At 44.7% G+C, this 12,250-nt stretch overlaps 1 protein-coding gene across 1 annotated transcript; it reads left to right on the top strand.

Annotated features, from left to right (window-relative positions):
- The first annotated feature begins 1,555 nt into the window (after positions 1-1,555).
- Positions 1,556-7,682, top strand: C2H9orf131 (chromosome 2 C9orf131 homolog). The gene is made up of 2 exons (XM_053569884.1): positions 1,556-3,830; positions 4,220-7,682. The coding sequence occupies exons 1-2, from the start codon at positions 3,600-3,602 to the stop codon at positions 7,667-7,669; spliced, it is 3,681 nt and encodes a 1,226-aa protein (XP_053425859.1). The 5' UTR covers positions 1,556-3,599; the 3' UTR covers positions 7,670-7,682.
- The last annotated feature ends 4,568 nt before the right edge of the window (positions 7,683-12,250 follow it).

Raw genomic sequence — 12,250 nt, 5'->3', positions numbered from 1 at the left:
CATTGAGGCCTTTTTCCCTCTTTAGTATGGTACACATTGACCAAAAAATAAAATCATCATCTTCCAAGGGTACATGTGAAACTTACTAAATGTAGAATATAAATGTCTTTTTTTTTTTTTTTTTTGTAGAGACAGAGTCTCACTGTACAGCCCTCGGGTAGAGTGCCGTGGCGTCACAGCTCACAGCAACCTCTAACTCTTGGGCTTACGCGATTCTCCTGCCTCAGCCTCCCGAGCAGCTGGGACTACAGGCGCCCGCCACAACGCCCGGCTAAGAATATAAATGTCTTAACACAATAACTAAGAAAAAGCCAGGAAGGCTATGTTAACCAGTGTGATGAAAAGTTGTCAAATGGTATATAAAAGCAGTGTATGGTGAAAAAAAATAAATAAATAAAATCAAAAACACTTAGCAAAGAGCCTCTGTAGGCAGCACCTGTGTCTCAGTGGGTAGAGCACCAGCCCCATATACTGAGGGTGGCAAGTTCAAACCCGGCCCTGACCAAAATGAAATAAAAAATAGCCAGGCATTGTGGCAGGTGCCTATAGTCCCAGCTACGTGGGAGGCTGAGGCAAGAGAATCACCTAAGCCCAGGAGTTGGAGGTTGCTGTGAGCTGTGATGCCACAGTACTCTACCACGGGTGACAAAGTGAGACTCTGTCTCAAAAAAAAAAAAAAGAAAAGAGCCTCTGGTCTTCAGTGCATCATGGTTGCCCCTGGGATATCCATTGTCCATTCAAAGGCAGGTGATTTCACAGCATTTCTGCCAGCTAAATTAAATTCCATTCTCATATAAGAACCCAGATAAAGTTGTAGAGCAGGTGTATTTCTACTTCGCTCTGGGACCAGAAAATACAGAATTCACTAATAATCCCATGGAAAAAGAAGTCCAGAATTCCCAGAAGAAAGGAGAGCAAAGTTACCTTTTTATCCTACTGGGTGTCTCCTTTGGCAGACAAAGGAAACATAAATTAATAACTTGGTAAATTATATTGCCATAAATGTAAGTTAACAAGCACAGAATAAGTATGCAATAATACCTTCTGTTTCCCATCAGCACTTAATTTACCTTCTTCATCCAGAGGTTGCAACTCAAATACCAGGCAGTAACATAAATGAGAATAAATGAACAAGTCTAAGAAAACAAAATCATAGGCACAATGATAAACAGCAACTAGCCCTGTCTTGGCATTACCTATAAAAACATGGTGAAAACTACAGAGAACTGAAGAGCACATGTCCACTACAAAGGGAGCAAATAGTGCTTAGCTCTAAACAGCCTCTACTTTGTGGGAACACAAGCCCAGGGTTGCCAGATTTTAAGTTAGAGATATTAATTATTATATGTAATCTGATTTAAAACAACATTGGCTATTCATTCAAGATTTTTTAAAAAGCACTGCCATCTGGGTCAAATGTCACATATAAGTAGGTCATCTTTATGCCTTTCATACATGCTGCTGGATGTCAAATTTACATCTCCCCCATAAACTTCTCTCCCAAGCTTCAGATCTATGTATCTAAATGTCTCTTGTCTAGCCCTTGAGGTGTTACAGGAACCTCAAATTCAAATGTCTAAAATGGAACGCATGAACTCCCCATCGCCACCACCCTAAATTGGTTCCCAGGTATATGCTCCCCATCTCAGTAAAATAGCACAAACAAATCTAGTTTCCCAAATCAGAAACCTTGGAGATATTCTCAACTTCCTCCCTCCTCCACCCCATCCCATTGGTAACCAAGTCTAACCAATTATATAGTTCTGGACTTCTTGAATCCATTATTCTCTATTCTTGCCATCACTGCCTTGGTTTGGGTCTCATTTTTTGTTTTGCTTAACTAAAACAAGAGTCTTCTTGCCTTCACTACAGCTAGAATATTATTTACAACACACAAACTTGATCTTGTCATTTCCCTGTTTAAAAGTTTTCAATTGTTTCCCACCACATTCAGGACAAATTTCCAACTTCTTAGCCTGGTCTTGGGGGCCCTTTGTAATCTTGTCTTTCCAAATTCATCTCCTACTGCTTTCCCTACCCTTCACCTGCTACTACAGCCACACTGAAATACCTTCATTTCCATAATGGGATATGGTTTTTCCTGCCATAGCACTTACATAGACTGTACCTATTGCTTGGATTGTCCTTCTCTCCTCCCTACACTAATTTATCCTCTTTTTCTTGGTTCCTCAAACCAAGCATTAATCATCTCTTCTGGGAAGCACCTCCAAACAAGCAACCTCTTCTCCAAGCCAGTAGATATTCTATTTTCTGCCCCTATGTTACCCTGTACATATCTTTATTTTCATCGTCTATTATTTCACCATTTCTCCCACTGAAATGGGACCGACTTTAGTGTCTTAACTATTGCCTCAAGATTGAGAACAATATCTGACCCTTAATAGGCATTCAATAAATGTATGTAGTATGAATGAACCAATTAATCTGGTCTAACTCATGTTACCAATGGAGAAATCTCTCTTGGTTTCTCAAGATCATGTGACCAATCAATGCCAATCAGTGACAGAGAGAACCCACGTTTCCTCACCTTCAACTCACCACACTTTCTACCAGACTAAGTGGAAATTAGACGTGCGTGGGGCAACAGTGTTAAATTGTACTGGGAAGCAGGGACTAAAGTGTGGCCCTAAAAGGAAGGCTGACATGGAAGTGCTAGTTTTAGGGGAAAGTGGAGCAAATGAAATGCTCAAGCACATTTGATTTTTCATCCTTTTTTTTTTTAATTTTTTATTTTTTTTAGAGACAGAGTCTCATTTTGTCACCCTCAGTAGAGTGCCATGGCTCACAGCTCACAGCAACAACCTCCATCTCTTGGGCTTAGGCAATTCTCTTGCCCTCAGCCTCCCAAGTAGCTGGGACTACAGGTGCCCGCCACAACGCCCGGCTATTTTTTTGTTGCAGTTTGGCTGGGGTCAGGTTTGAACCTGCCACCCTTGGTACATGGGGCTGGTGCCCTACTCACTGAGCCACAGGCGCCGCCCTTTCATCCGCCCATATTTTTGAATATGAATGTTCAAAAAACATTCCAGCCAATTTCAGAGAGCTGTCAAAGAAAACAGTTCACAGCTAACATTAACATAATAAACAGGGGATAGACCCCATCTATTAAACATAGAATTAAACTTACAATCAAAAACTTTTTAAAGAAATAAAATTGTAATGTAGCCTACACTATATACCAGGTAGTATTCATTTATACATCTATTCATTTAATCCTCAAAGCTACTTATGTGGTAATATTATCCCCATTTTATAGATTAGAAAATTGAGGTGCTGAAAAATCAAGTAGTTTGAGGTTTCACAGGTGGAAAGTGGCAGGGCATGGATTTAAGTAAGGCATTTCAATGCTATAATCTATGTCCTCAACCACAATGCCTAAAGCATAATTGTGATCTTAGCAATCAAAACAAAAGCAAATCATCCAGACTTCACTCTATGAAGTATGAGTTTTTACTGGTCTTAAATGCAGGAAGAAGGCTGTTAGGCTTCATTAGGCCTCAGCCCAAGTGGGGGATGAGAGTTCTTTATTCTGTGATGCAATGATGACCTCAGAGTAAACTGCCACTAGGCTGAGGAAAATGGAATGGCTACTGGAGGACTTGCTCAGAGTTGAGGAGAATATGGGGCTTCTCTGGGGTCAACTAACCCACGCCCTGGCTTGTAGATACTGTGGCAGCAGCTGTCTCCAAAGTCCAGGGAATGTGATGACAGTACTCTTATTCATAGTTTGGCAGATCCGGAGGTGGTGGCAGCTTGGGAGGCTGAAACAGGTTCATCCTTGGTGCTATGGGGACATGAAGCAAGGCAAGGTGGGTGCCTCTGACTACAAATGTGAAGCTGGATGAATGTTGACACCACATGAGAGGTCAGGTGAGGGATCACTGGTATAAATGTGGACCCAAGTGACTGACTATAAGCCCTAGATGTGAGGCTGGGTGAGTGGATATTGACACTAGATTTGAAGCCAGGTGAGTGATCACTGACCCTAGATGTAGAGGTATATGAAAGAATGCTGATTGTCAAATGAGAACTGGATGACCATTAATATTAGATGAAGAGCTGGGTAAGTGACTGCTGACTACAGATGTGGGGCTGTGTGAGAGGCCGTTCACTCTGGATGTGGAGCAGACTTTGGGTTTCATAACAAACTTGTGTCTCTGAAGGCTTCATGCCTAAAAGTATCTTACCTACTCCCCAGGGCCTACCCTTTTGGTACCATATGGCATACCTTGGTCACCTGTGGAAACAGAAATCAGAGGTGGAGGAAGAAGAAGAAAAAGAACAGGAGGAGGAAGAGGAAGAAGAGAAGGCATCTCTGGATCCACTGAAACCATGTTCTCCTCCCAAAGAAGCTCTCACTGGAGCATCAGCTGAGCCATCCTATGGTTCTGAAGGGCTCCCCAAAGTCACAGGGATACCAGAGCAAATACTCATGCAGCCCTCAAGCCCTTTCAGACCCTTTCCCACCTTCCAGATCCTGACCAACCTACCTGTGAGGCACAAGATAGCATCAGGGAGCCATCAGCAGCATAGAAAAAGCCAGCTCTTTTGGGGTCTCCCTTTTCTGCACAGCGAATCCTTGGAAGCCATCTTCCTGAGCTCAGGCCCCTCTTCCCTGAAATTATCTGTTTGTCCTTCTGTCTTTTTCAACAAGCTTACCTTCTTGCCTAGGTCCAACCTGTTGCTTCCCCAGTATCACTCCCCAACCCAGTTTCCTACTCATGAAGCCCATACTATGGAAGACATGGAAGGGATGGCTCTCAGTCCTCAGCTACATCCATCTCCATCCTCTCCTCCTGTCCCATCACTACACCTCCATCTTAAGCCCTTGCCTGTGGATCATAAGCAAGTTCTATCTGGCACTGAGGCACCCACACAATGGCTTACACAGCACAGAGAGGTCTCTTGGGTCTCTAAGGGTAAAACCCTGCACTCACAGCCTGAATTCCAAAGACCCAGACCCTCTAAGCTTTTCTCTGCTTCTGAGGCCTGGTGGGAGTTGCCATGGGACCCCAGCCTCCACCAACACAACCCAGATTCACCCTCTGCTTCTCTGCTGTATCCTGCTAGCCTTCTGGGAATCCTGACAAGGTTTGAGGCCCCATGGAAGACCACGGGACAAAATGAAGACCCTACAGCCTCTGAACAAGCAATGCCAACGCCCAGCCTAACTCCAGCCTCTCTGTCAGAACTCCAGAGAGTCAGCCCCACAGAAGGTCTGTCTGGATCTAAGGTCCTCTGGGAAACCGCAGGGCAAAAAGAGAACCATCAGATCTCTGCACCCTCAAATGTGTCCCCTTGCCAACACCTAGTCCCTATGACAGAGTCTCAAGGAACTAGCCCCCTGGGAGATCGCCCTCGATATAAGACTAAGTGGGGAACCATAGGACATAAAGAAAGCCCCCAAGCTTCTGAGCCTCCAATGTCACCCCCATGCCAGTCTCCAGCTTCTCTGTCAGAACAAAGAAAAATCAGCTATGAAGGACTTCTTATACCTAAGGACTTTGGGGGAACCCAGAAACACAAAGAGAACCCTCAGGCTTCTAAGTCTTTAATGCCAGCCCCCTGCCCTCCTCTAGACTCCCTGACGGAACACCAGGGAGAGAGTTCCCTGGAAGACCTATCTGGTTATGAGCCCCAGTGGGTATTCAGAGAAAACTCAGGAATCTGCCAGGCTTTGGGGACCCCAGCCTTGGACCCCAACCCAGGGCTCTATGGAACCAGTCTTACATGTGTTCCATCAGGATCTAAGACTCCACAGAAGGGCACGCAGAATAGAGAAAGTTGGGGGGTATCTGCAGACCCAGTTTTGTCTGACAGCCTTCCCTCAGCCTCTCCGCTGGAGTCTCTGGTAATGTGTCCCAAGAGAATCCTACCTGAATCCAAAGCTTTGTGGAAGACCATGGGGCAGAGAGAGAACCTCTGGGCATCTGACTCCCCAGATCCTGCCCATAGCACAGGTCTAGCCCCCTTCAGAGAACAGCATATAATCAATCCTGTGGGAGGCCTTACCAAACCAGAAGCTACAAGGAAGGATACCAAGCATTCTAGGAGTTCCTGGGCTTCTAAGCCCCCATCCATGGCCCTCAGCCCACCCCCAGCTTTTATGCTGGAGCCTCAGAAAATCAGCCGCTTGGGGGTCCTGTTTAATTCTAAGGCTAGATGTATGGATATAAACAAGAGACAGAAGTGCTGGGCCTCTAAGCTCCCAGCTTGCAGCTTACCCCAAGTCCTGCATGGAACGAGCCCCCTGGGAGTCTTGCCTGACTATGAGCCTATTAGGGGGAATATGGAGAAGAAAGAAAACTGTAGTGCTCCTGTGTTCCCAGGTTGGAGCCTCAGCCCATCCCCAAACTCTGTTTCAAAGTCTCACATAAGTGAGCCTTTTGGAGACCAATGCAACTGTAAGCCTGAAGGGAAAGCATCAGCGGAGCAGACAAAGAACTGCTGGGCCACTGAGCTCCCAGCCCCCGGTTCACTCTCTGCTCCCCTACCAGAGCCACACACTGACCTTCAATGTGTGTGGAGATGGGCACAACAAAGAGAAGTCCCCCAGGGCTCCAGCCCTCCAAAAGTTAATCCCCTGCAGCCAATACCCTGGCTTCCCACCCTCACTGAAGTTGTGCAGATTGTGCCCACTCATTCTGGCCTACCCAAGGGAGAGATGTTTCCAGGATCTAAGACTGAGGCCCCACTTTCCCAGAGAGAGGCTGTCTCAGAGGTGCTCACGAACCCTGGGTCCCATGCCTGGCAGTGGAGTAAAGAGTTGAAACTCAGGCTGAAGACACTGCAGCAGAGCCCTGCATCCAGATTCCCTGGCTCAAGCCAACTACTTTGTAGCTCCCCTGCCTTGAGCTCCACAACTCCAGACTCCTGCCCTCAAAAGCAGATTTATCTCCCTAACTTGTGCCCCTCCTCTTCAAGTTTTCATCCTCCAAAAGTTCAGAGCACAGTATCTCAAAGCACAGTATCTAAACCTATCCAGGTCTCCTACTGTAATCACTCCCAATCCCCATCCCAGCCACAGCTAGGAGGGTCTGGCAGAGTAAGACAAGGGCCTCAGAGAGAGGAGAACATCAAGGGGAAGACTGCCCAGGGCCCATCCCAAGGGTTGTGTGTACACACAGAAGCTGGTGATATCCATTCAGGCCCTGGAGAACCTTCAAACCCTGACATTCTAGTCTCAGGCAAGAAACAAAACAAGGCTTCAGCCCTTTCTTCAGCGAAAAAGGGAAAGAACACCAGAAAACCCAAAGCAGACCATAGAGCAGGGAATGCAGGATTAGGGTCATCCACTGTCACAAAAAAGAGCCACTCTACCCAAGCCCAAAGACTAGTGGAGACTCCTGTAAGCAGACTTTCCAAAAAATGTCAACACAGGAACCAGAGCTCTCAACACAGTTCTCTTCCCCAGCAGCTCCTCCCCAAGACTTCAGGTCCCCATGACCAGCCAGGGAAAGAGTTGAAAGCTGGTGACATCCTGAACCCTCACCACTATAAGCACTGTCCTTGGGCCTACACAAAGAACCATCTTTCATCTCCTATATCCCAGGCTCGCCTTTCCAGGGGTCTCCTCCAAAGAGTGTTAGCCAAATTTTTAGATAACAGTGGACCCTTGCTCACCAAATCTAGTCAGAAGAAAGCCTGACAGTACTGGCACTTAGCAACCCAAGACCTAAAGTCAAACCAGGTAGGAGGTGGGGAGATGGGGAAACAAGCAGAGGAAATCTTAATAAACTAACTGAACTAGACAAATGCCACTATGTCCTCTTTGGAGTCTAGGTACTGAGAAAAGCAGTTCCCAATTAACTTCTGGTGTAGCCATATTCCCTCAGGATCAAGTCCCAGAAGTAGAGAGCTCGAGATTCTGAAGGTATAATTTTCTTTTACAGGGACTCACAGATGATCACTCTGGAGTCTACACATCCCTACTCCATAGGGTAAGGCTGTATGGCCTGGGAAGCACAGTCCAACATTGCCCTTGAGAAGGACAGACTTTACAGCATGTGAACAAAAAAATGTATTTGTTCACACAAGCCTAACTAGTTTGGGTCTAGACAGCTGTTCCTTGTCCTGGGTATGGTTTCCTTCTTTACCACTTGACCCACAAGTTATCCACATATCTTTCTGACCATTTCTTTTCAGCCCTGTTCTTTTCTCTCACTGGGCTGGCGCATCCCCAAGGCCATGAAAACAAGTGCTTTTTCATACATTTAATAACCATCTGGATTTCCTCTATAATTGCCTGCTAAGTCCTTTACCCTGTTTGTTGGATAGTAATTTCCAACTGCTGCTGTAACATATTATTACCATGTGACACCAATTTATTTTGTCGGAAGTTTGATATATGTTTCACAGGCCTAAAACCAAGGGGTTGGCAGGACTACATTCCTTTCTATAGGGTTCACTTCTTGCCTTTCAAGGCTATCCCATTCCTTGGCTACTGGCCCCCCTTCTCCCTTCATCAAAGATAGCAACTTCCCGCAGTACTATGGTCTTAAAGATAATGCAATTCTGAATTTCTGCTTGACACAGGAACATTTAATGAGTCTATGCTTCTCTCTGAAAGTCTTACTCTGTCACCCAGGCTGGAGTGCAGTGGACCAATCATACCTCAGTATAACTACAAACTCCTCAGCTCAAGCAATCATCCTGCCTCAGCCTCCCAAGTAGCTGGAACTATATGCATGCACCACCACACCAGGCTATTTTTTTCATTTTTTAGAAAGATGGGGTCTTGCTATTTTACTCAGGTTAGAGTGTAGTGGCTCTTCACAAGTTCAGTCCCACAACTGATCAGCATTAGAGTTTTGACATGCTCTTTTTTCCCCCATGTTGGCTGGTTCATCCTTCAGGCAAACTGGCAGTTCCTTACTTAAAAAAAGTTTGAGTAAAAGAACCTAACAGATGCAACTTGTCCTCAATTGAATGGTTTATTCAAAACAGCTATGAATAACATTATTTGGGTCACTTGGAAAACTCTGAATATAGAATGGCTAATAGATTGGTTCCTCACCTACAGAAATTTACTGAAAGATTACTGACCAAAAAAATGTTATTAGCATTTTTAAAGCCAAATGACCTCATTTTTAAAATACACAGGTATAGACACAGGTATTTAAACACATACATAGAAAAAGACCCAGAAAGATATGCACTAACACCATTAAGATGATGACTTCTGGCTATTGGAAATATTTTTTTTAAATTGTGGCCAATCATGATGGTATAACCCCAGCACTTTGGGAGGCCAAGGCAGGAGGATCACTTGAGACCGGGACTTTGAGACCACACTGGGCAAAATAGAGACACCATTTCTACAAAACATAAAATTTTTTTAAAACCAGCATGGTGGTGCACAACTGCCTGTAGTCCAAGAGGCTGAGGCAGGATTGCTTGAGCTCAGGAGTTTGAAGTTACAGTGAGCTATGATCATGCCACTACACTCCAACCTGGGGGACAGAGCAAGATCCTACCTCAAAAACAAAAAAGAAAAAAAAGAGGTTCTATAAAATTAAGCCCAAGTTCTCAATCTAGTATTCTTTCCACTCTACCATATACCCTCTAGTCTGTATATTTGGTTGGAAAACCCAGCCAGTCAGAAGGTACATTCTGTTCCAAAGCTTTATTAAGTCCAAACCTATCTATAGGGTCTGAGTCTAAAACTCACCACCTTCTGGCCAAGGGAGGAACTGAAGGCACTTTTCCTCCCCCACTACTATGTTCTCAATACAATTCTGAATTTCCACTTGGCACAGAACATTTAATGAGTCTATGCTTCTCTTGATAGCTTTATGAAAAATCCAAACCCTACGTTCTTAAGACTTTTACAGGTCTTAGTAGGTTGTAGGACTGGGCAAGGGCAACATCTGCCAGAGTTCACTTGAATTAATGACTGGCAGACCTGTGTTACTGGTGGGCATTTTGTGTCACAGGACTCTCAGAGCAATCTGTAACTGATATCTTAAATCCAGATGTCATGTTAGGTTTACAATTCCACTTTTACCTCTATAGTATACTGTTGGTCCTTTATTTAGTAGCTTTTTTTGTTTTATTTTGCTTTGGAGACAGGGTCTCGTCTTGCTCTGTTGCCTGGACTAGAGTACAGTAGCATCGATCACCACAGCTCACTGCAACCCCAAACTCTTGTGCTTAATTAACCCTCCTGCCTTAGCCTCCTAAGTAGCTGGGCACATGCCTGGCTAATTTTTTTATGGAGGCTGGAGTCTCACACTTGCTCAGGCTCGTCTCTAACTCCTGGCCTCAAGTGATCCTCCCACCTCGGCTTCCCTTGGTACTAGATTACAGCTATGAGCCACCACAGTCTGCCAATGCTGTAGACTTTCTTTTAAAACAAAGTCTCACTTTGTTGCACTTGGCAGAGTGCCATGGCGTCACAGCTCACAGCAACCTCGAATCCATGGGCTCAAATGATCCTTTTGCCTCAGCTTTCCAAGTAGCTAGGACTACAGGCACCCTGGCTATTTTTAGAGATGGGGTTTCACTCTGGTCACGAACTACTGAGCTCAAGCAATCCACCATCTCAGCCTCCCAAAGTGCTAGGATTACAAGCGTGAGCCACTGTGCCCGGCCTCAATGCCACATTCATCAGAAATTCATCATATAATTGTAATGCTTAACCTATAGCAAGTGATTTGCTACCATAAAATCACATCCAATTTGTTTCTAAGAATGCTGCAGGGGAAAAGATGGACTGCATATACCATTTGCCTCTTGGTACTTCTTCTGTTTAGACAGTATTTGCAATCATTTTATCAGATTAAGAAACTCAAGGAGCTAAGCATCTTGCTCATAGCTACAACACTGCTATCTATAAGTACAAGTACCAGAACTAGAACCAGGCTTTCTGACTAAGCCTGGCCTCTGGCTACAGTCTCCTCCTGTTTTTTCCTAAAGAATCTGTCTATAGTCCAACAGTCTTCCCCATAGACAGACTCTTGTGTGACAAATGAAAGCAATTATTCTAACACAAATTTCTAACAGGAACTCCAAATATATTTAGGGGGGAAATGACACTTAATCTCATATTATGTTCCCATAGCTTGATGAAGAGTCAGTAAAAGTCTTTCCCCAAAATAATCTTGCCTTTGGTCCTCACTGAGGTTAGGTTGCCAGTGCAGAGATGAGAGAGGAGGATCAAAACTGAGTGGGAAAGAGTGAAAGGTAAACCACTAAGAACATCTAAATGGTGAGCAAACCAAAAGACCAAAGACAGAATCTGGTGGAGAGCGTCACAGAAAAAAAGGGACTGTAATTTCCAATCCCCAAAGTACAAAAATATGCACTTCCAGCACGAGTTCCGGAGATGCTGTAGTTTAATCAACCAATTTAAGTACTTTTCATCTTTTTTTTTTTGCAGTTTTTGGCCGGGGATGGGTTTGAATCCTTCACCTCTGGCACATGGGGCCAGCGCCCTACTCCTTTGAGCCACAGGCACTGCCCATACTTTATATCTTTGTAGATTATCAACTTAGACCAGACGGAAGTGGTCTTTCTTGCCTAGTATAAATCCTATGACAACCAATATGGTGCCAATCACACTCCCCAAAGACATAATCCCAAATGTTGAAATCCAAAAAGACCAAAATCCCTTAAGTCTACCTTTTTTTTTTTAGAGACAGAGTCTCATTATGTTGCCCTTGGTAGAGTGCTGTGACATCACAGCTCACAGCAACCTCAAACTCTTGGGCTTAAGCGGTTCTCTCTCCCAAGTAGCTGGGACTACAGGCGCCCACCACAACACCCAGCTATTTTTAAGAGACAGGTCTCACTCTGGCTCAGGCAATCCACCCACCTTGGCCTCCCAAGTGCTGGGAATACAGGTGTGGGCCACCTCACCAGGCCTCAAAATCCTTTAAGTCTAAATCCCCAAAGTCATAACTCTGAAAGACTAAAATCCTGAATGTTGAAATCCTAAAAGCTGAATTGTAAAGATTAGAGGTGAACACAGGAAAATTACATCATGTTATATGGATATGCAACTATTACCTTTTATTTATTTTTTTATTTTTATTTTTTTGTAGAGACAGAGTTTCACTGTACCGCCCTCGGTAGAGTGCCGTGGCGTGACACAGCTCACAGCAACCTCTAACTCTTGGGCTTACGCGATTCTCTTGCCTCAGCCTCCCAAGCAGCTGGGACTACAGGCGCCCGCCACAACGCCCGGCTATTTTTGGTTGCAGTTTGGCCGGGGCTGGGCTTGAACCCG

Source organism: Nycticebus coucang, chromosome 2 (genome assembly GCF_027406575.1).
Source record: "Nycticebus coucang isolate mNycCou1 chromosome 2, mNycCou1.pri, whole genome shotgun sequence".
Lineage (NCBI taxonomy): Eukaryota > Metazoa > Chordata > Mammalia > Primates > Lorisidae > Nycticebus > Nycticebus coucang.
Note: the sequence above shows the minus strand (reverse complement) of the source record. Positions and strands in the feature narration are given on the sequence as shown.